Source organism: Macrobrachium nipponense, chromosome 26, assembly GCF_015104395.2.
Source record: "Macrobrachium nipponense isolate FS-2020 chromosome 26, ASM1510439v2, whole genome shotgun sequence".
Lineage (NCBI taxonomy): Eukaryota > Metazoa > Arthropoda > Malacostraca > Decapoda > Palaemonidae > Macrobrachium > Macrobrachium nipponense.
Window position 1 is genome coordinate 21,437,953 of NC_087215.1, and position 24,777 is coordinate 21,462,729.

At 37.7% G+C, this 24,777-nt stretch overlaps 1 protein-coding gene across 1 annotated transcript in view; it reads left to right on the top strand.

The window, feature by feature from the left end:
- Positions 1–19,174, top strand: part of LOC135200050 (angiopoietin-4-like) — a 332,550-nt gene extending 313,376 nt beyond the window's left edge. Inside the window, exons 3-5 of the mRNA XM_064228294.1 lie at positions 2,228–2,333; positions 7,643–7,776; positions 13,232–19,174. Coding sequence (XP_064084364.1) covers positions 2,228–2,333; positions 7,643–7,776; positions 13,232–13,461 — 470 coding nt within the window. The 3' untranslated portion in view covers positions 13,462–19,174. The remainder of the gene's footprint in view (positions 1–2,227; positions 2,334–7,642; positions 7,777–13,231) is intronic.
- The last annotated feature ends 5,603 nt before the right edge of the window (positions 19,175–24,777 follow it).

Below are 24,777 nucleotides of genomic sequence, written 5' to 3' on the forward strand. Positions count from 1 at the left end.
AAACAACTCTTCGGTTGCCAAACGTGACAGAAATTGCTTACGTACTTCCGAAACTTTTTCCTCTCAATTCATTTCCAAGATATTTTTATGATGTTTTTTTGAGGGGAATGTTTTTATTGCAATAGTTTTAAAGGGTATTTATTGTGTTTATTTTCATTGGGTGTTTTTATCACATTAATAATTAAAAGGACTTTTCAGCAGGGATGGCAATGATTAAATCATTTATGTTTTCATTATTTTATTCTTTTATTTTATTTGAAAGCAAACAAATTGAAAAATCTGGTTTGGATGTTAATAAAAATTCTTAGGCATAACTGTGCTGCATCTATTCATTTTGATATCATAAAAATTGCAAGTACATACTTTAGGCCAGAGCTGGAAACCTAAAAGATAAATCAGTAGTAATTCTGTCATAAGATACATTTTGAGAAAAAAAAGAGGACTGAAAAAACAACTAACAAATAAAAAAACAAATAAATAACAGAAATCAAATAGATAAAAAATCAAGTAAATCACTGATTTTTTTTATGTTTTTATTTTATTTTTTGTTAATCAAAAAAATTGCCAACCCTGGTTTTGAGTGTATGTTTTAACCTTTTGACTTGTCTTTATTATTGTTTTCATAACTAGGTTATGGTGTTTCTGAGAAAAGGGTCTAAATAATGACAATTTAAAAGATATAATTCATGTTTTTTCCTGTAAAGATTTTATAATGATCATTTTTAAGATATTTTCAAGAATTTCCTTACAAGCAGGCTCTAATTAGGATTAGTTTTTAAATATACAATAAAGGGCATTGAAAACTTAAATTGACTGCAAGTCTTAGATCAGCGAAACAAAGCAGTTGTTCATATGCGGAGCAAACCTGAGGTCTTAACAAGATGGTGCTGCCTCCATGACAAATTTTTTATTAATTTGCATTTTTCGTAGCTAACAAACTTTCAGTCTTAACAATAGGACAAATCTTCTGAGGCCAGCAGGAGGCTCTCGTTCTATTCTATTGTTAAGACCGAAGGTTTGTTAGCTATGAAAAATACAAATCAATTAAAAGTGAAGTGAAACACAGTAAGAGCTGGGCAGGCCCTCTTGTTATTTATGTAATCCAGTGTATTTGTTGATGGCACAAACTGTTCCTTATTTTGTTAAATTTGTCAAGTTGTCCTGTTATTCCCAACTCAAGATTTTCTGTAACTCAGAAATAGATACTGCCAACGATGAATTTCGTTTTCAAAGAAAGGTCTCTACTGTTCCTGCTTCCTAAATCATAGTCGAACATGCATCATGATTACTCTTTCATATCAACACTTAAGCAAAATCATGTTTGTCGTTTTTTAATATTTGCAGATTATGTATCTGTTGGTAAATCAAAGTCAACCGGTCTACACCTGGCTTCTTGTATCCGTCAGTAGTTTACTACACTTACAGGACACCTTTAGGACTACACTTACTCTTGCTACACTTACGGGACACCTTTAGGACTACACTTTCACTTACTACACTTACGGGACACCTTTAGGCAAGCACCCGTGGTTGACATACGCCAGCTTAATCAAATCCAGACGGACAATTGCGTGCTACAATAGAAGTTTACAAGCTTATCATCAAAATAGCTATCATCTCTCATAAAATTATGGATCAATTTCTCTCAAGTTTTTATCCTGTTGCTCTCGGGGTTTCTTTATTATTATTATTATTATTATTATTATTATTATTATTTAAAGGTGGGCCCAGTTTTTAGGTAGAAACCAAGATAGGCCACAAACTTACTGAGTAATCGTCAATGATACAATCCCCAAGTATGACAGAAGTGGAAAACAAACTGAGAGTAATTCAGTAACACAAGATAAAATAACAAATACATAAACATAAACAAAATAATAAATAAAGAAAGAAGCCCAAATTACCTAAAAAAAAAAAAAAAAATGGCAAATGGGCATTCATAACGATTCAGAGTTCCATCATCCATCCTAAACCAGTAGCATCACTTTCTCCCAAGGAATGAATGATGGGGGGTGGGGGGGAGGGGGGCGACCCGACGTCATCCCCATCCCCAGTAGCAATGGCCGCACGTAGGCACAGGGTCATTAATAGTTGCAGTTCCCTCAAAGCAAATCAATTAGAGAGGCAACGTTGGTGAATAATCGCCCTCAGCCAATTAGACCCACCGAAATCTCGAACGGTGCCGGTAATCATCGTACTTACTACTCCGTTTCTCTTCCCCGCACAGGCCTCGATGCTATGCACTCCATGATCAAGGGAAGGAACCACGAACTTCGAGTCAATATCACCGACTGGAGCGACAATGAAGCTTGGGCAGAGTGGAAGGAATTCAGGTACTACTTCCTCATTATTGTTATGGTTTTTTTTTTTTTTTTTAAGAGAGGCAAGTATAGCATCTCTCAAAGTCTCTATATTATTATTATTATTATTATTATTATTATTATTATTATTATTATTATTATTATTATTATTATTATTGAAGAAGTGGAGGAAAGGTTGTATTTTTTCAGACCCTCTCGTTATTGTTATGGTTTTTTTTTTTTTTTTGAGAGAGGCAAGTATACCATCTCTCAAAGTCCTCTATATTATTATTATTATTATTATTATTATAATTATTATTATTATTATTTTTATTATTATTATTTTGAAGAAGGGGAGAAAGGTTGTATTTTTCAAACCCTTTCGTTTTACAATGCTTTAAAAAAAGGCCTTGTGGATTTTTGTCTTGATTTTATTATTTATTATATATACTATTATCATCGACGAAGGAAAAGTACTGCTTTACTTGTTCAAATAATTCAGTAGATTAAGTAAAATAAAAAATAATGTTTAAGGTTATTTTTTGCACTAATTTGTCACTATTATTATTATTATTATTATGTGGTTCATGTCTTAAGTAACCATAAGAGAGAACCAATGGATCTGACTCATTCTTTACCATTTCTCGATTTTATCATGGTCTACTATGTCTGTCAACATTTATATAGGTAGATGTAAGCTACGTCTTCTACCATTTTTCCCTCCGCATTAATCTTTTGTTTTTGTTACTCTGCATTTTTTAAAATAGCAGAGTCCTTGATTTTGTTATCGATATCGAGACTATTAGTTTCCATCTTAATCTAGATAACTGTTATTTCTTTGGCATCCCCGTATCTCCAAAAGTGAAACTTATCAGAAATGTCAGAAATGAGAAAGGAAAATCTATTTCAGCGCTATATTTTTCTAAATATTGGTGCATTTTCTGATATAAGAAGTAAGTTACAAGAAATTGTAAATTCATCTCATTACTTTATCTAAGGTAGTGACAGTAATACAGTGGGTACTTGTGGTGGGGGTTTGGGGGGGAGCTACAGATCAGACAGATCTCCTTTAAAGTGAACTTGTAAACATCAGAGGAATCATAACAAAAATTAGATTAAGCTCTCTCTCTCTCTCTCTCTCTCTCTCTCTCTCTCTCTCTCTCTCTCTCTCTCTCTCTCTCTCTCTCTTTATGGCGACGATTTTAATCTTTTTCTCACCCTCCCCTGGCTCTCGTTCTCTCTTATATTTCATCCAGGCTCTCTCTCTCTCTCTCTCTCTCTCTCTCTCTCTCTCTCTCTCTGACCTTAATTTTCATCACCTCACCTTCTTATCTCTCATTCTATCTTAACTTGCATCCAAAACTCTCTCTCTCTCTCTCTCTCTCTCTCTCTCTCTCTCTCTCTCTCTCTCCCCAGTGGCATGATGTAAGCTCCAGTGCATCATAATCATTATCATCGTCATTCCTCATCATTACCAAAGTCAGCGGATCTGACACGGCAGAATGGCTGGGCAATCGAGCCCTTAATGGGAGGATATTTCAAGTTATTCCTTCGCTGAAAGCGCCTTCCTCGTCGAGGGCTTTTCCTCTTCCTCTCTTTATTTTCTCACTTTTATGTGTAACTTTTACCTCGCGTCATTTCATTTTTATTTTTATTTTCTTTCTTTTTTTTTTTGTCTTATAGGTAATCTTCTGTTCCTTGATTTTCTTTATATTCACTTTTCCATTTTGCTTTGTCTTGTTTTGGTCTTGATTTCGAAAGAATTTTCCCTTCTTTCCATTTCCTTTTGATCCTTCCTTTCTTCTCGATCTTCAGTGTGACTATTTCTTTAAAATGAAAATATTCTGCCTTGTCATGCACAAGCTTTTCGTTTCCTCTTTCACATTCTCTCTCCTCTTTTTTTTTTTTTTGTTTGTTTCATTTCTGTATAATATTTTTTTCCGCATTTTGAAAACTTCCTACTCATATACAATATAATATTTTTTCTCATTTTGAAAACTTCCTACTCATTTTACTCATTTACAGTATAATACTTTTTTTTCTCATCTTGAAAACTTCCTACTCATTTACAAGCTTTATCGGTTTCTTTCTTCTCCTCTTCTTCTCGTCTTATTTCCTTTGATATTTTTCACTATTATTTTTCCTCCTCCTGAGAGCATCTCCCTCATTTACGGCTTTCTTCTTTTTCTTCTTCTCCTTCTTCCCTTTTGATTCTTCTGCTACTCCTCCATGAGAGAAACTTGCCTTCTTTTTTATTTATTTGGTTTTTTTATTATTATTATTCTGCTACCACTTACTTTCGTTGTTTTTGGTAGTCTGTTGATAAAATAATCACTTCCTTTGGCACAGATTAATGGAGACTAAGAGATTAATAAAATTACAGTAGAAGTTCCAAATAATATAAGAAATATTATGATGTTTATAATACATTTTCCTTCTGTCTAAGTAAATCTTGATCGTCTTTCACTTATATTGCATGTATTTACTGCCCTTCAATTCAGCGACGTAACTATTTTGACAAAAATCAAATACTTGTTTAACAGATCCTGTTTTCTCTCGCACATTGTCATAATGTTTGATGATGACGGCTAAAGGTTCAAACCGATTTCCTATTACAGCTTCGGACCATGAGCGAAAATAGGTTGTTTTGAAAGCCTTATACAAACAAGCATGCAAACTATTTTTGGATTCAAGTTCTGCCCTAGCTGTTATCAGCCGAAACGAAATTTGTTTGTTTTTTCAAAAAGTTTTTGCAAACAACACACGGGCTGTTTTCCTTTGCTAATAAAAAACGATAGAAAAGACATTCTGCCTTGTAAACACGCGTTGAAAATAAAAGGAGAGGCTTGTTTAAAAATTTGTTTTTTTAGGACGATTTGTCAAATTCGTTCAATTTTTATTATTATTTTTATTGTTACCTCCGTTCGTCGGTTGGTCTTACGATTTGCTTTATTTTAGCATTACTTTTTTTGTAGGTATTCTTTTCCGATTCGATTGTCAGCGTTTGTTTAATAGCAGTAGTGAAATTATATATATTTCCATGACCTGAATATGAGAAATCAGTAAAGTTTATGTGAATGACGATATTTTTATTAGCGTAACAAATATCACATGAAGTCTGTTTTTAGAAAGACATCGCTAATTCTCATTCTTAAAACACCAGAGGAACTCATGTGATTTAGCCTATTTTATATAGCAGTTTCACCTCTTACAGTTGACGCTTTCAGCAACAGCATTTCATACCAATGTCTTATTTAAATGCCATCCCTTCATCAGGAAAAGAAATAATAATAAAAATAAAAAACTTTCGGTTGACACCCACATTCTCCGCAAGGCTGAAGTCTATGGCCATGGGATCTGGGTCATGGTCACCATGTTAAGTAAATTTACGGTTCGTCTGTGGCCGACTCTTTCCCTCAGAAGTCTTGGACATCTGTCGCTAAGTTTCGAGTAGTTTCTTTAACTGACAGCCACAGAGAACCGAAAGAACGTAAATAAAGCAAGAAAAATTTACGAAACTGAAACAAACGCTCAAGAAGCAAAACCAGTAGCAGGTTAAAAAGAAAAAAAAACATTGAGAGAGGAGAGAGAGAGAGAGAGAGAGAAGCGGAAGGAAGGAGAGAGGAGGGATAGTGAGAGATAGAGAGAAGGCAGCAAAAAAAACAGAGAGAGAGAGAGAGAGAGAGAGAGAGAGAGAGAGAGAGAGAGAGAGAGAGAAGGAAGATACGACACGCACTGAGAAACCAAATCATCTCCGGAATGTAATGCGTTTGTCCTTGGCCAACGGACATCCTTCTTAGCAATATTCAAGACGATCCGTCATTCTGTCTTTTTTTTTTTTATTTGTTTATGTAGTGTGATTGCAATGATGTCAACAAAGGGATTAAAATTAAAAACTTGTCGACACGATTCTCGCAATGAAAATGTATTTCTTATTGAATTAATCTTAGCGACACTTCATTAAAAAGAGAGAAAAAAAGAAAATCATCCTTTTCGCTCTGACTCTCCAAACAAAACTGTCCTGAAGTAAATGAGACATAATAACCTCCAAAGAAGAAAAGAGCACCTCTATCCCTCCCTCCCCTCCCTACTTTCCCTCTCCTTCCTTCCCCCTCTTTCCCGTTCCCCCCTTCCTTTTCCTCACTCCCCTCCCCTCTTCATCCCCAGCCCCCATTATGCCTTGCTTGCCTTCCCCTTTTCCCCCTGTCCCACGCCTCCTCCTCCTCCTGTTCTCCCGACTCTCCTCTCCCCCCTCTCCCCTCCCCAACGTCACCAGCAGTCATTGCATTGTAGTGAATTAGACCTTTGTGTTCGCTGTGTTCTAACGTTGGCAGATCCATTTAAACAGGCTGAAAGGAAGAGGACAGCAGCCTCAAAGGGAACCCTTCTGTAATACGTCGAAGCTAGGTAGCGCCGCCGTCTCTGTCTCTGTCTCTGTCTCTCTCTGATTTTGCTGCTTCGCTTTCATTCGCTGCTTATTTTGGCGACCTGTTGTTGAATGAACAGAGGGGCAGTTTGAGTCTGGGTGATATTGATCACGTCTGCCCCCTCAAAGAATGCCGCGTAAATGCCCGCTGACAGTTTTTTAATGGCGCGATTTAGGTCACGTCAAGGTATATAGACCTTGGGTCACGTATTCTCTTCCTGCGTATATTCCCGAAGTTGTTGTTGTTGGCCTTTGGTGGGCGCCCATGCGTTTGTTTGGGAGAGACCTCAGTATAATATGATGTCGGCTGCTTCATTTTTCTCAATATTTATTAAAGGGAGTTTGATTAGCCACGTTTAAAGCATGGGTCTCAAGGGGAACTTTTATGATTAAGCTAAAACTATTCTTAGAATGTTTGCTGTTTGTGAGCAACATTTTCAGATCATGTGATCTAATATTACAGTTTTCAAACGAATTCGTATTTCTCAGTTACATCACCATCATTCATTATACGGAGGATGGCATTAGGCTCCTTGGTGGACTACAAAGAGAGAATCTGCTTTTATAATTTTGTGAGAAAAATTCATGAAAGAATAAAACTTCCTTCCTGTTCCATTTATTCTCTTATGGCTTCAGAACTGAGACTCTCTCTCTCTCTCTCTCTCTCTCTCTCTCTCTCTCTCTCTCTCTCTCTCACAAACACACACACACAGGAATATAACTGCAACACGAAATACCCCATCAGAACCTACAAAGGGTGGACAAGATTCTATTTACCCCTCAACGGACGCTAAAAAAAAATCATCTTTAAAAATATGAGAACGTGTTAGAAAAAATAAAAATAAAAACTTGTCATGGTAGTCACCGCTGACCTAACTAACCTCGTTCCCATCTTTATTTTTCTTTCTTTCTTTAGCGTGGCGGGAGAGGAACACTTCTACCGCCTGAAGGTGAACCGGTACGCCAGCGGCTCTCAGGCGGGGGACGCCCTCAAGTGGCACAACACCATGAAGTTCTCCACACCCGACAGGGACAACGACGCCATAATGGGTAAGTTGTTTACAGTGGTTAGAAGGAAAGGGGGAGGAGAGAAGAAGAAGAGGAGGAGGAGGAGAAGGAGTTGGTGATACTGATGTGGAAGAGGAGGAGGAGGAGGAGGAGGTACTACTGATGTGGAAGAGAAATTGAGGAAGAGGAGGAAAGAATACAAAGCGAGTTTCAGGAAAGAGATTGGATATAGGATGTGGAGGAGTTAAATCTGAATGGGGAGGGTTTGAGGAGGAAGTAAAAGCTGAGAGGGAGGAAAAGGAGGAGGAGGAGGAGGAGGAGTGGGTGGTAGAATTTGAGAAACTAAAAGTTGAGGAGATTGAAATTGAGAATGCTGGGTAGAGGTTGAAATTAGGAATGGGTAGAACAAATAAAGTATAAATAGAAAATATATATATTTGCTGGAGAAGTAGAATGAAATAGAGATTGAGGAGAAGGAGGCATAGATTGACAAGTAAAAGGCAGAGATTGAGGAGGAGGAGGAGGAGGGTTAGGGGGAGTGGGTGAGAGAGGCCTCTCTAAAGAAATGGCTTATTGCAGGTGCGCAGTAAGCATGTGTGAGGTGAATCACAGGATGGTGCGTGACGTCATGATTAGGATGGCCTATTATTTCATTTAAAGGATTGAGAGAGAGAGAGAGGGACTATGTCGGGGCACTTATGATGCCTACGTCATTAGAACAGATTTCCAAGAGGTGTTACAAATGATGCTATGATAACACACGCTTTTGCTTATTGTTTGTTGTGCTTCTAGAAATTAAGTTTTTTTTTTTAATGCTGGTTTTTTTTCTTTTTCTTGATTGCTTATCATCGAAATGTGATTCACCTATACCCTCCAGTGTTTAAACTATTATTATTATTATTAATATTATTGTTATTATTATTATTATTATTATTATTATTATTATTATTATTATTATTATTATTATTATTATTATTAATCAGAAATGTTTTGTTTTTATTCATTCCAGGGATTGAATTGTAATTTTATTTGTTGCCTTCATCCTAATCTAATGTCAACATTGGTCTCCTAGTGGTTAAGGAATCTGTACCCCATATTCAGTTTCTTTGTGACCTGCGTGAGTTATGTGAATAGGTTTTTGGGAACACAGGCCTGTTTTGTCTTGTGTTCCACTTGGTAATGCTCTGGAACCTTTTTTGTGTTCTGGTAGTGTGATTATTGGCCAAAGCAGGAGGAGGGTGATCTAAACAGAATTTCAGAAAAAATAAAAAAGTCCATCTATGATTTGTGGTAAAACTAATCCGTTACTGATTACCCAATCTTGTGTTGTGCTGCAACTCCTTAATTCACTGTTTATTATAGATAATAATTGTACACAACAATTCTGCAAATTTCACGGTACTATTCGCTACCCTCGACTCCCAGCTTTCTATTTTATCGCAGGAGATCGCTTCTTACGTTATTACCAGAGCCGTCAGACTTTGCGTCGCGCCTTATCATTTAGCAGACCGTCGGAATGTATATTCTGTTGAAGTGTCACGCTGTCACGTCAGAGATCATTTATTCCCTTTACTGCAAGGGTGTGGAAGTTTTCTCGACAGTGTTGAAGCTACAGAAGCTCCCAAGTTGGCGGAACTTTGAAGCGCTATGCACCTTGGCATTGTCTGGAGTTATTCCCCTTGACTGTTCACGTTTCTTCGAACTTCTGCCGATTGTTTATCTTTGTCATGTTCGTAGCTTCGTAGTCATTTCGTCGTTTCCAGTGGAGATTTAATTCTCTGGAAGCTTTCTTAGGAAGTTAAAGGCCTCGTTGCCTTATTCCATGTCGATGTCTGTCCATGCTGGATAGTAAGAGTAATGATGTTCGTTTCCATATAAATGAAGCTGGACCTCATTTGATAGTTTGATTTACCCTGGTCATTTTTCCCTGTTATTTCTTGTCTATGATGCTGTGTTTCATTTACCTTTTCCATACTCGGCTGCTTTTGATATTCTGCTTTTTCAACTAAGGTTGCGGGCAATAAGAGGAACTTAACAGATAGTGAATCATACAGAAATTTTAACTGTACGGAAGGTTGCGAAAGTAATCTGTTCTTTTGGATTTATAATAGATGTTCAGTGAACAAGTATCATAACTGAATAGTAAAAAGAAAAAAAAACGAGCGTATCCACTGACCAGATGGGTGGGCGAATTGAAAGGATGAAGTTGGACCACCTCGAAAATGGGTCCCTTGATTTTGTTTGGCTGTTGTTTCTCTTCTGAGAAGAGTAGTGGGTTTAATAATTGTTCGTTTCGTAAGTTGCCATGAAGCATGGGGCAGATTTCCATTTATGGAAAATGCTTCCATAGGTTGAGACAAATGGGGTCTCCTATGCAAGCAATTCAAGCTAATAATATTACCCCTAGACTGTTGTAGTAGCCTATACCTCACCTGATTTACATATTTATGAAGCTTACGTTTTCTTCAGTTCCCCTCTTCGCATCACTCCCCTTCGTTAGCCTTTGTTCTTGTTATTATCGCCCATCTCCCTTATCCACATCCGTGCTTCCCATGCGAGCCTAACCACCTCAGAGCTTCTCTCCACTTGATCTTGATGGCAATCTCCTCTCACCTCATTTATGCCACCCACCCAACTCTTCCTTGTCCCTCGTCGTAGCTGTATGTCACAGGCCGCATCAACTCTTTACTTCGTTGCTAAAATTTTTGCCCTGTTCATCTCTGAAATTGAAAGGAAAGTTCCATAGGAACGGTGGTCAGACCAGCAATGTTATATGGAACAGAAACGGCAAGTATGAGGAAAAACAGAGGAGGAAGATGGATGTAGCAGAAATGAGAATGTTGAGATGGATGTCGGGAGTAACAAGGGAAGATAGGATTAGAAATGAGTATATAAGAGGATCAACAAAGGTAGCTGAAATATCGAAGAAAATACAGGAAGAAGGCTCGATGGTATGGACACCTGTTACGAAGGGAGGAACGTCATGTTGGAAGACATACGATGGAAATGGAAGTGCAGGGTAGAAGGAAGAAGGGAAGACCAAGAAAGAGATGGCGTGATTGTGTAAGGGAAGATATGGAATTGAAAGGTATAAATGAGAACGAGGCACAAGACAGAAATCGATGGAGACGACTCATTCGTAATGGCGACCCCATATAAAAATGGTTTAAGCTAGGAAGAAGAAGAATGTCCCATAATATCTCTTCCTCGCTTCTCTGTGTGTGGGTTAGTGCTCTGTATACCTGTCATTCATCTTGTCTTTCCACTTATTCGTCCGTTCACATGCCACTTCTGTGTGCGTGTGTGTTTGTGCTTGCATTCTTCGCCCTGGATCGTTTTCTTTCTCACCCTTTCTGTCATCGTCCATGTCATTTATTTGTTTTTATTGCAGTTTTGTTGTTTTCCTCCTCCTGGACTGCTACGAACGTGTGCTTAATGCTCGTCTATTTCCTGCGCTTTCTGGTCGCCTATTTTCTTTTAAGATATTCGTCCTGACTTTCCTCCTCTATACCTTTGTCTTATATTACGCTTTTTTATTCGCTTTGGTTTGTCTTTGTAAAACAAATGATTCAATCTAACCAGCACGTCGTCTATTTTACTCTTATTGAGTACCTTAAGCATACCGTGGTCTATTTGAAGACTTTTCATGTCAAGGAAACTTGTAATGATCACGAGACAAAGCTGACAGTTCATTGCGAAGTGGACGAAAGGTTCTCAAGTAATTCATGACCTCTCCTGTCGGACAAGGCACTGCGACTCTCTTATACATGAGGCTGTCTAAAAGGATCTTGACAGCTTTTGGAGGAAACTGACTTCTTAAAACTTGAAGTAGTTCTGAATTAGTAGGAATGCCATTTAACAATGTCTGGTGTAATGCGTTGTGCTAATATAATATATATATATACATATATATATTATATATATATATATATATATAAAGATAAATGCCACGAAGGAAAAATAAACGAATGAGTCTGCGAGATCTTTCGGCTGAAAAGCCCTTTACTGAAGCAGCTGCAGTAGCTGCTTCAGTAAAGGGCTTTTCAGCCGAAAGATCTCGCACAGACTCATTCGTTTATTTTTCCTTCGTGGCATTTTATCTTTATTTATGGATTTATCACGTTCCTAACTTTTCGTGATTCTGTTATACATATATATATATATATATGTATATATATATATAATATATATATATACATATATATATATATATATATATGTGTGTGTGTGTGTGTGTGTGTGTGTGTGTGTGTGTGTGTGTGTGTGTGTGTGTGTGTGTGTGTGTGTGTGTGTGTGTATGATAGGTAGCTTTAGCTTCATAATATCCTACGATATTTTGAAATAATAACATAATAAATCTCAGCTCGGTTGAATTTCGTGATGCTCTTGACGGTAGAGTTCATAAATTACAACTAAACTTACAATTCAAGATAAGCATTTTTCTACACGAAATGTATTCACCAGCGGCCAAGGACCTCTGTGACGTAAGGACACGTCTCCAGACTTGATGAGTGTTGTTGAAGTATCCTGGAAGGACGAGGAGGGTCTATTGCGAGAGTTCTTGAAGCAGTTGAGTCGTAAAGACGTATCACTTGGATTAAGCAAATGGGAGTTTTGAAAGAGTTTACCGGACGTCCTGAAGAAGGCTGGGAATAGATTCCAGCTTTCATTTAGTAGATTTCCAGGAGGGTGGTTTAAATGGTTGACGAAGAAAGGTATCATGTTTGATTGATAATGGCTTCCGATGAGTTGATATTGTAGTGGGAAATGCCGTGGATAAAGATAATAACGAAAATTTCAGGTTCAGAAATGAATGTAAGAGATACTTCATGTGCCTAGGAACATAGGGGAAATAAATAAGATTGAATATCTAATTATTCTAATTCATAACAAAATATAGACATACGGACTCCCTTTCTCTCTCAGTATTAATATGTGCAATAATCGTTTTGTGATCATACTACTATTTCTCACAAATAATAACCCTAAAGTATGGATGAGCCTTAAGACATGTTAAGGAAAAGTCTTTTTAGAGAATTTAATATTGATATTCAATGAAAATACTATTTCATCCAACTTATAAAATTTCTTGTAATATTTTAAACAGTTACTTTGTTACATTTATTAGTGAATCAAGCACCGAGAGGTTGTTATTTATTTGTTTTTAATTACAAACTGAGTGATTGAACGTACTCTTAGTATAACTTAGTGGTGTTTCGAGTTATATTTTGTTACTATCGTACTGGTATTTGTCAGTGCTGATATGCATTGAGTACTGAGAATAATCATTGTTTTTCACTGAATTTTTCACATCCCTGGAATTATTTCATGCATCTCATATATCTGTTGCTGGATTATTTACACTACACATTTTTTTTCACCTGCTATGTTTTTGTATAATTTCTGTTCATGTTAATTAGAAAACATAATAATTGTCATTTGTAACTGTCCACGCTTCTTTGCCACGATCCATTCTGATTAGCACCGTCCATTCCAGGCCACAATTGCGCCAAGAAAAACCACGGGGGTTGGTGGTACCGGGGATACCGCGGGTGCTACCAGGCCCACCCCACCGGCCGCTTCCAGAGGAACCCCAGCCCTCCCCCGCGTACCCCTGCCAATTCCAGAAACTTCGACCTGGGCCCCGTGCTCGTGTGGCAAAACTGGCGCGGCGAAGACTACTACCCGAAGGCGCTCTTCCTGATGTTCAGGCCAAGTCTCAACTAGAGAGCGAAGGGCCAGCGAAGGACTGGAGGAGCCTGGAGGTCGTCCTTCGGTCCTCCGGAGCATCAGCGCTAGTCAGCATCTAACATCCACTGAAAGTGTGAAGGAGATGAGTGGAGGAGGGGGGGTGGGGGGAGGGGAAACGAGAGCTGATGAAGATCAATAATAAAGGGATTGGTGTGATTTTCCTTGTTATGTAGTTCGTTTACTTTTTATTATTATTATATTAAGCCCTTACGAGAAGAGAGAAAGAGAGTTCAGTAGACTGGCTGCATAGCCATCAAGTGGTTATATAATCTTACATCTTTCATCCTCTAGTTTTACTTGGTACGAGACGAGAGAGAATCGACGTATGATGGTATGGAGTGCTTTGTATCCTGTCTTGAAATCAGATGTTGTTAAGTGTAAAGGCATATTATCTATATATCTATGTTGATGGTGAGGATATGAAGTGTGGTTTACAAAATTTCAGTACCTAAAAGATATGACTTGAAAGTGAGTAATCCCTTTGAAATATCTTTTCATATTTTTGAATAGAAAAAAAGGTTATTGAATACTATCTCATACACAGGTAATACCATATTAATATTTTTCGACAGAGGCAAGCAAATCCAAATTTCAGATGTCACGATGAAATCTTTCTGATTGCAGCAGCCCATATATATTCGGCATTTTACCGATGAATCAGCATATTTTATAGACAGCTTCTTGTATTTTAGGCAGCACTCCTTCATTAGTGGTTACTGGACCTCTATAAAACTTGTAAAGTGTTAAGTAAAGAAGCATTTATTCTAAACTGTTACAACACTACAACTTCGGAAGGGTTGTAACTCCGGAAGATAGAAACGCAGATTGTTTGAATCACAGTACTTGGTTCATTAAGAGAAAGCGCCTGTTAACTTATTGAAAGCATAGATTTTTGTCATTTATAAAGTAACCTTGGCACTTCTGGAGTCTGGGACTGGCGAACACTTCAAAATCTGAGGGTTATTTCTTGATGTGGGACCGCAATAAGGTTGTTGGTCGTCAACCTATGCTTTCAACCAAGTTAATCAAGCCAAAACAAAAGATAAAGTTAAGGAAGAGTTTTGTTTTTTCTTTACTACAGTGACAGGTACGTTAAGATTGGTATAATCACATATGAAACGATAAAGCTGTATTTATATATAGATATATTTTTAGGTACTATGACTTGTATCACGAGAGTAAGGAACAGTAATGAGGCGAGTAGTTCGACACATTTTTTCGGCTGGGGAGAGGGCCAACGTAACCCTTTGTGACCAATGACTGCTGACGTCTTAGAATTTGCGACTGATTGCTGACACCAAGTCATTTGTGGGAAGTCAGGAAACGTCAGGGGATCTGCAGTGTTCATGGGTGTCTAATATTTGGGGGACCAATTGGCAGCATTTTAAAATTTGCGACTTTTATAACTGACACCAAAGAATTTTTGCGTGGTATTAGTATAAAGTGTAATGTATAAGATCTGAAGGCCCAACTCATTTACAGAGATCATGCTGACGTGTTTGTACACTGTGGAGGTTAGGTAACACCAAAGAAAACGTATAGGCTACTCGATTGTGCAAAATTATCAAGATGTGTTGAATTGTACTGGGTATAAACAACACTTATTTTCATATAAAAGGATAATGTTGAGTCCTCCAAAGATGTTTATACATTGGGCCAATTTGATCAAGGACGTATTTTAGCTAACGTACAGTTTGTTGGCTTCATCCAAAGTGTAGAAATTTTTGTGTAGTTTTTTTTTCTGTGTAATTGAAGCATTAATTGAAATTCATAGGTTTAAGTCATTCAGTAACTTTTATGTTGGGATTTCACTTCGTCCAAAAAATTGCAGGACTGGCTTTTTTCACGTAATTTGACTAAAACTGATTCAGTTTCCACAGAAAGAGAAGGAAAATTTTTTTTATCGTTTTTGAGGAATGGTTTCTAGAGATGTCAAGTACCACTGCCATTTTCCTTCAGCTCCCATCTTGTTTGTCAAATCTCAGATAGACCTGTGTGTCAAGCATTTATTTCTCTTTCAGGTGACAGTGTCTGGAAAGATTACCTCTTTGTTATGTTTAGAAAACTGTCTGCCAAGGCTTAAAAAAAAAGAAAGTCGACTTGATAATGAGGAGCCAAAATAGATAAATCCACCATGGAAAAAATAACTCGATCTGAATTCGTTTGGAAGTGTATGGAAAAGTCTGTCAGCTGAGAAAACCTTACGTACTTGGCTAGTAGCATCAGGAGAGAGAGAGAAAAAATTGCTAATCTATGTATATGTTTCTACTAGAGCTCCAGTGGAGCTCCCAGCATGATCATGTTTTGTGGCAAATGTATACAAATCAAACGAACCCTTACATAGCCCCAGTAATGTCTGTTAAATCGTAAGTGAGTATTATGTCATAAAACAGCGTATGGACTGTACTAATTATAATAATAATAATAACGGTAATATTCATGTGATCAAAAGTAATATTTACTCCCTTTTTTGATGTATGATTCTGTGGTTCATAAGGCGAGGATGTTTGTTTGTTTGTTTGTTTCCTGGTGTAATCATTCGTCTTATCTCGCTCTCCGACCACCTGCCAAGTCATAGCCAGAATGCTCTTCTATCTAGTGGTCGCCTTTGTTCCTTCCAGTGGATTCGTTCATGTCTTCATAAATAAGTGGTTCTCTGCATGATGAGGAATAATACTTCACAAGCACACGATCGTGACTACGAGCGCACCTGATGTTTCACGACAATGTATTTTGCTGCAGTGCAAGAGTTAGAAAGTGATCGAATCTGTGTTACTGTGTTTATGAAACTTTGGCGAAGTAATCTTGAGTTCTGGTATCACCTAATGCAAGGTCCTTAGCTAACTCTCTGGGTCTTGACCTGGCGCATAAAACGAAAAGGTCGCTTGAACTTTTACCATGAATTGTGTATGCCTGTCTTGATTTTTAGTCTTTAATAAACAGGAGGAGACACAGTTTAACTTCACGATTTCTCTCAGCTATTCTATGTGATAAGATCTTCCCTTACAGAGTTGAAGTTCACATAGCCATTCACCTTTCTTAGTTTACTGCACCTACTCACACACGAAGAGTATTTTGACGCAGAGCGCACAAACCATCTTGTCCCCTATTAGATCCACGCTAACGTTTTTCTTTTCTTAATCGAGACGAAAGCGAGTAGCCTCTGCCACTCCATCTCACGTATATGAGTCATGGTAAGCTAATCCAGTAAAACGGTCTGAAGCCATTGGTGAGCTTGATGGTTGCTAGTATGCGAGTTTCTAACAACGCTGGGGGTTTGTTTGTCCTACCCTGGTTAATCAGTTAACGACGAAGAAGACGACGACTGCAGCGATGGGGAAATTGTTCGGAAGCATCTACGGATTTCCTGTCTCGCCAGAACCTCCTCATTTCATATTAACTACATTTTAAAAACTCGAAACGTTTCAGTGCATGCGTATTAGGGACTATAATCATAATGGTAGTTGAGTTAGTCGTTTTTCTTCTTCCGTATATCTTCTCCACAGCATACTGTATTTAGCAAAGCCGCCGGAAGCGAGCGGCTCTTTTCAGTAGTTAAGTTTCCACAGTACAGAATACATTGTGGATTGTTTGCCAATGTGTAGCTGGGCTTATACTTTAATCAACCATTTTCATTTCCTTAATTAGAGAGTTCACTCCACCACCACCAACCCTCTCTAGGTGAAGCTAGATTTTTTGCAGACCTACTACGTGGCAGCAGACTTACTACAAAAGATAGATTTCCTTCTCCTGCATATTTTCCTTTCCGGGCACTTGTGTATCTCTAACTTGCGGAAGTCACGAAGCAATCCCAATCTGATTTGTTATGGTTGATGACTGGAGCCCTCACACATGACAGACGACCCCTATACTGCTCTCCACCAATAATGGGTTAACTAAGACGAACTCAAGTAGCTGGTTCTACTTAAAAAAAATAAAGAAGAAGAAGAAGAAGAGTCAAGTGAGAGAGAATCGAGAAAGGTCATAATATTTACGAGGTCTATGTACAGTCAGTCGGTGGCATTCAAAAGCTTTTTTCGTCAATCCGGGACACTTGTTGAAGGATAACAAAGCTTAACATTAGTTTCCATTTGTGGCGGAAGCCAGCTGTTATTCATCCGTTGCTTAAGAAATAATTAGAAGCGTAATAATCCCAGTCCATCCAGAAAAGAGATATCTAATTATATAAGGTATTTTATCCCTTAACAAGTTCCTCGCCCAATATCAACCAGGCTTACTTTGGGCTTTCCTAACCCATTGTTAACACTAATCACATTTCCATATAATAAATTTCATCCAGCAAGGTCATTAGTACCCCAGTAGAAGAAGGTCACCAGCTTTTGTGTTGACCCCACGACGTCGATCTGAGCTGCCATTAGGTTGAAGAGGTCGGGATTCGTTTTTAATTTCATTGTGGAGTGCGGACGCGAGTCCTCACAGAGACCAACAATCCCTTGCTGATTAAAATTTATCAAGACACGTTATCGTAGTCCTTACAACCACTACGGTGTTTAGCCACTGTATGTTTTGTCTTTAAGTCCTTTTCATAGTCAGAGAAACATTAGAGTTTTTCATTCAAAACTTTTTCGCTCAGTATTTTCCACAGATACTGTGATGATGATGATGATCAACTCCAAATCAAGACCAGACTTCACAGGAGTCAGGAGCAACAAGGAAAAAAGGGTTTCCGTCGGTTTGGTCGCTTCCGAAATGACACCTTTCTCTTCACCGGGAATTTCAGTATTGGTTTCACCTGACTGGACCTTTTTCATAACCATCTAGAATCGATATTTAATGAATCGTGTATTTCACTGCTCTCTGTTCACAATGAAAGGGTCATATATTTCAGTGGAGTGCTAAATTGATGTCTTGTGTCTGTACTTGTCGAATTTCGCGTTCTGTACCTGTTCATGCTGTATAATGAGAGATCGCAGGGAACGACCAAGCAAGGTAACCCCAACTTGTTGGTCCTTTCTCGTTCACACACACACACACACACACACACACAGATACACATACACATAAGCACCAGGTGTTCCCATCAGATACTACTGCTCAGTATTATTGTAAGAAAGAGTTCAATATTTTCATCTTTAAAAAAATGGAGAGAAAAAGCTGTTATATACTTATGTGAGGTAGAACTTTAGATCAGGGATTGAGCCTTTTTGCGTTATTTCTTCATTGGTCAGATTACTCAAGAAAATGTTATCTCTCTGTCTCATATTTGTATTCACATTGGAATATGCTCTATACTGTACATGTTCAGTACATATCTGTATATATTTTCTGTGCTACATTTCACATTTACGCAACAGTACTATTTCCAACCCTTCATGTCACACTAATCCAGTTTCTGTCGCCAACGAACTTTTAAAAACTAACTTTCACGCTGAAACAAATAATGGGCAAAATTATCAATGTCTACTATTTTTAAATAACGTAAATCTCTGGAATCTAAAAGACATGAGTAGATTTTCCGGCTCAAAACTTGCGCTATAATTCTGCCTCCAAATGCATTGGTTCAAGAGCTTTTGATCACGGAGCAGTACAAAGCATCAACCCAGAGGAGCATATTTAACACAGCCAAGAAAAAAAATGTGCCAAAAAAATATTGTATTATTAATTGTACGACTTACTGTAGGCCTTAAACTGTAGTTCTGTCTTGTGAATAAATTTATACACTACTTAAGTAGAGTGTTTTTCTTTCATTCCATACCTTTGGAGTATAGTGGGGAAAGAATGAACGAACTGTCTCGTTTTGAAACGAAATAAAACGTGAAAACACATTTATCTTGTTATGATGTCGGATGCAAAGCGACTTAAAAATCAGACCCAAAGTCTTCATATTTAATAAACGCAAAGATAACATCGCATCTCATGGAATTGTGTGTGTGTGTGTGTGTGTATATATATATATATATATATATATATATATATATATATATATATAGATATATATATATATATATATATATATATATATATATATATATATATGTATATATATATATATATATATATATATATATATATATATATATATATATATATATATCTATATATATATATATATATATAATATATATACATATATATTATTTTTTGGTACCATAATAAACAAATGTAAAGTACAATGTCCTCAAGTAATCATTTGTAACCACAGAAAGTCAAGAGAAACGCTGCTCCCGACGTAACAAGGTATACGTCACTGTTCAACTTCCCGGGGCTTTAAAGTGCCAATGAGTTCTGAAGCTTGGACATGACGTCATTCCGGCTTTCCATGATCCTTGGAAAGCGTTGTTCCCTGCAGGACCCTGTTCAGAAGAAGGTATCTCACCTTCACAGTCACTCAGTCTCAGTGACTGTACTCTTACTACTCAATACTGTGACATATGTCGAACTGCTTAATTGATTATTCGAATAAGCTGATGTTTCCCACATTATGACGTTTCAAATCTCGACTGTCCTACTTCGTCCAACCTTTGGTCGTTCATATTTCGGGTGAGTTCGAAGGTCATCCGTGTTAATCATTTGTTAAACGACATCTGGTCCTCCTTCATCGACATCAAAGAAACATTAAGCCTAGGAATGGGACAAGTTTCCACTCTCCTTGCCAGTCTGCTTGTCCAGGTATTTGAGCTCAGATGACTTACTGACGGCTTATCGGACCTAACAAAAAGCTATAAGATTCATTGTAAAAAGAAGTTTCACCTGAGAAATACAATGATCTTTCATTGTATTTTTAAAAGTAGGGTGTCATATTCACTGTAGCTACTCAAATGCTCAACAGAAAAACATAAAATATTGTGTAAAAGTACAGCAAATTCATGCATATTAATCGTATCACGTTTTATTTATTCTTTTAAGTATATTCTATAAATTCTTATGATCTTATGGAACAATTTTTCAAATGGGTAGAAACTCGTGTCTTTGTAGACAGATAATCCATGGAAACCCATTTTCTGGCCCTTCCAATTGGAAAAACTTTATCACCCACAAAGCGAATGCTAAGTTTCTACTAAAAAGAAGACAAAGTGTCTGCCCAGGTCCTTTAAATATCTTACCCCTACCCCCTTTATTAAAGCTACACAAATTGGAAACCCTTACCTGCTGTCAATGGAGACCCTTACCTGTCTGCAACCATGTCGTTAGGCTATTAAGATCTCGTAAGTTTAAAAATATACTATTTATTACCCAAAGCAGTTGAATATGAAATAGAACAAAATGATTAACGAGTCATAGTGACAAAAACCCAAATCTGCCCATAAAGTAAACTAGTAAGTTAACATTCCACCCTCCTGACTAAGAATTCACTCCCAGACCCAAAATGTCAATAAGTTCATTATATTAGTCAGGTTAGAGATTCCCGTCTCTAGTACCATGAAATAGGACCCATCTGTAATAAAGATAACAATGGATAAAAGATACACTTCACACATCACTCTTTTCAAAGTAATGTAAGTAAAGAAAGTATTTCACACTTCTCTCTCTTTTCAAAGGTAACGGTTTTCTAAGTCTTACAAAATATGTGTCATACCTTTACGATGGGGGTTTCCTCTCCCGACACCTGACGTGTACCAACCGACCTCTTTGTGCTCACCAAAAGAATGTGGCTTTCGCAAGTGCCTTGGTCTATTAGACCTGTAACATCCATACAAACGAATGTACATGCTTGACACCAAGACAAGCGATCTCTCGGTTAAACGCTTATGTACCCAAATTCCTTCACTCAAGTAAGCTGCCCTTACAGCCTGTCTCCATGCAAGACACGATATGTGATTTCACTAACATTACACACTTGTAAGATGGCTCGGCCACCTATGTCCTCTGTGCACTCCTGTCGCACACCACATCAGCAACTAATACACAATGTATCAATTTACCACATGATTTAGGGCTACCTTCGTTGCTGGAGCCCTTGTGCTTCGTCGAATGCACAAAGTTTAAGAACTCTTAGCGCACAAATTGTGATCAGTATAGCACCTAACATGATCATTAATATTGGTATTGTATAACCCTCACTAAAGAAAGGCTCATCCTCGTCACTAAGATAAGCAGAACTCGACGAATAGTTGTAAACGCAGGTCGAGTGCGTAAACCAACTCGGAACAACTCAGCACGCGCCATTATTCAGCATCTGCGACCCTCGTGAGTGTATCCAACACCATCTCGTCGCGAAACTGTAGATTCGACGTTTTCTACTGAAGGAAACGTGGTCACCTCCCCGTTGTTAAGGAAATATCCCGTGATTTCTATGCAAGTGCTACTCGCACCCGCCTCATCGAAGATTGTAGACTCCTGATTTATCCCAGAACGTATCCTGAGACGATATATCGAAGACATCTCATCCTTTGCAAAGGAAGTCCATAGAAACGCCATTCGCGTGTAGACTTGACTCGACCTCTGGTACTGTAGAACGAAGTCGTTTCCATCGCCATCATCACGTAGAGTTGGGAACACTCTAAAGTCATTGTGTGTCCGTATTTAAAAGGTCTACATGGTCATAAAATAACTAGTCTTGCTTTACCCCACAAATCCGTCATTAATTAATATACTCAATCTACTAGTTAAATATTAAAAATTCCTCGCTAAACAAAATATAATCTTTACCCACTGAATCCTCACAAACAATCCCATAGCTGACAAACACGTTATCAAAAGAGAACCCATAAAGTCTAACAGCAAAAACCCCTTTTATGGTTTATATAACTAACCTCCATAAAATATAATGCCGAACACCCCTTCTATCTAACTCACATACCACGACAAATTATATCTATCTCCTATCTAAAATAAAAATGCTATTTAGAGCTTAACCCCCATTACAACATCTCTCGTAAGAAAAGAAAAAAAAGAAAAGAGGAAAAAAATAAGATAATAACAACAATAATAAGTGAACTTTCCCCCATTACACAGCGCACATAAGAGAAAAAGAAACATATATAATTCAATATCTTTCCCAAAACGGAATGTGTACCGTTACAGAATTTGCTACCGCAGAAATCCCATCGACCAGAAACGACCGGAAAAGAATCCCCTTACATGATACATTCCCGTGGAATGCCATAATCAACATCTACAAGAAGTGCAAATCCCCGAGTAATCAATTCCAAAGGGAAAAATCCGCAACCGGATTCATTACAGCAACATTAGCAAAAAATCCACCTGTGATCACCTCAGGTGCTTCGAATTGCAGCATAGGTCAGACTTGCAACGCCAGAAACTCATGATTCTAAAAAAAAATGTTCTATACTGAAACCACGTCAGCACATTTCACAGAACTATCTCCAAGATATGACCAAGCTGCTCAAAGATTGTCTCGAAGACATAACTTTCCCAAACGATACTGCCCAATTATATAAAAAAAAATTATCACCTAGTCGGGATAAAAAAAAATACGATAAACTCACAGTTCCATAATTATATACCACCAAAAAAAAGTCACCCCCAAGGATTAATGCCATCTCCTCATATATATAAATCACCATCTTAATAATAACACCACTCCAGGGATAATAATATTTCCTCCATTTAATCAATGACCCCACACACAAAAAATCATTCACCCCCCAAAAATTGTTGTTAAATCATATCTCCCCACGACATTACCCGAATTATATAAACTCCAATGTCATCTATTCGGCTCGTGAAACCCCAAAAATTCAGCCCCAAATATCATACACACAGGAATAATCACATGTTTATCATCACGTTTCTCAGCTAAAACAAAAATTTGCCATATTTCAACACCTTCCCACGTAAATATTAACCACGAAATCTTACGCCAAAACGCCACAGATTTGCGCATAATAAGAAAAAAACAGACAGCAAGAAAAAAAAAGGAAAAAATGCAATTGCGCGACAATATATTAGTCACCACAACCAATTCTCTTCAATTTCGAGATATGTGTTAACCTCGACCGACCTGTTTACTACAAATCTGTTTCCAATTTTCTCTTCAATGACTTTAAAAGGACCTTCAAACTTCGGGCCTAATTTGTAATTTAGTTCATTTCTCCCGTTAAGTTTTAAAAATACCTTGTCTCCGACATTGATCTTGGGATCAGTTGTTTTACTATTACTCTTCTGTACCATATCTCTGGTTGTGGATTCGAGATTACGGCTGAGACAAGCATGTCTCTCTCTCGCTGTGGATACCAACGCCTCGACCGTATCCTCCCCATGATGAGGCATAGTTAGCAAATCAAATGTGCCTCGTGCTGGACAACCAAACAAAGCTTCAAATGGGGACATTTTAATGGAATCACTAACCATAGTGTTAATACTATGTCTAACAACATTAACATATCTGTCCCAATTCTTATCATTACCACCTACAGTTTTCCTGAGAGCCTCGAGCACTTTCCTGTTTGCTCATTCGCACAACCCATTAGCCTCGGGTCTGTATGGAATAATTGTTACTTTCTGTATCCCCATGACTTCAGCTAAACATTCCAAGGTTTTGTTCACAAATTCCCTCCCATTGTCGGTCAATAGAACTTCGGGTGAGCCATATCTGCAAATGATACCATTGAAAAACGGCCGTTTTATGCTTAAGTGGGAAAATTACTACTATCCTTGTAAGTTCATCTATTATCACTAACAAGTACTTGTTCGCATATCTAGACTCACAAAAATTCCCCAGGATATCCATATGTATTCTCTGAAAAGGTCTACTCGGTATAGGATACGATCCTAATTTGCATAAAGTTGTCCTTGCAGGCTTACATGCGTTGCACACCATACAATGCCTTACGAAATTTTCCACATTTTTCCCCATGTTTTTCCAGATGTATTTAGCACGAACCTCATCATACGTTTTTTCTATTCCCAAGTGTGGACTACCGAACCTGCAATGAACTATATCCAAAACCACTGGAATTAGGACCTTCGGAATTACGATCTGTGTCGTATCTCCTTAACTTTCACTGGTTCTCAACTTATATTTAATTTTCCTAACCAATAGATTACCTTCTAACTCCAAACCCGAAAAAGGCAACTTATAACGTTTCCTGACTAATTCCCCTCTTAGAAACGCTTTTACATCTGCTAAAATCTCGTCTTCATCTTGCTTTGCTCTATGAGAGGTATATCCCATTGTATGGCCTCGCTAGTGACTTGCGCGACTTGGAAACCTTCCGTGTCATGAAAACTCCTGCCGAGAGCATCAGCAACTACGTTAAACTTGCCCTCTATATATTTGAGCTTTGCATCAAAATCTCTGATTTAGGCGACAAATCGGGTTTAGTAAAAAGATCTAGTAATGGCTTGTGGTCTGTAAAAACTTCTACT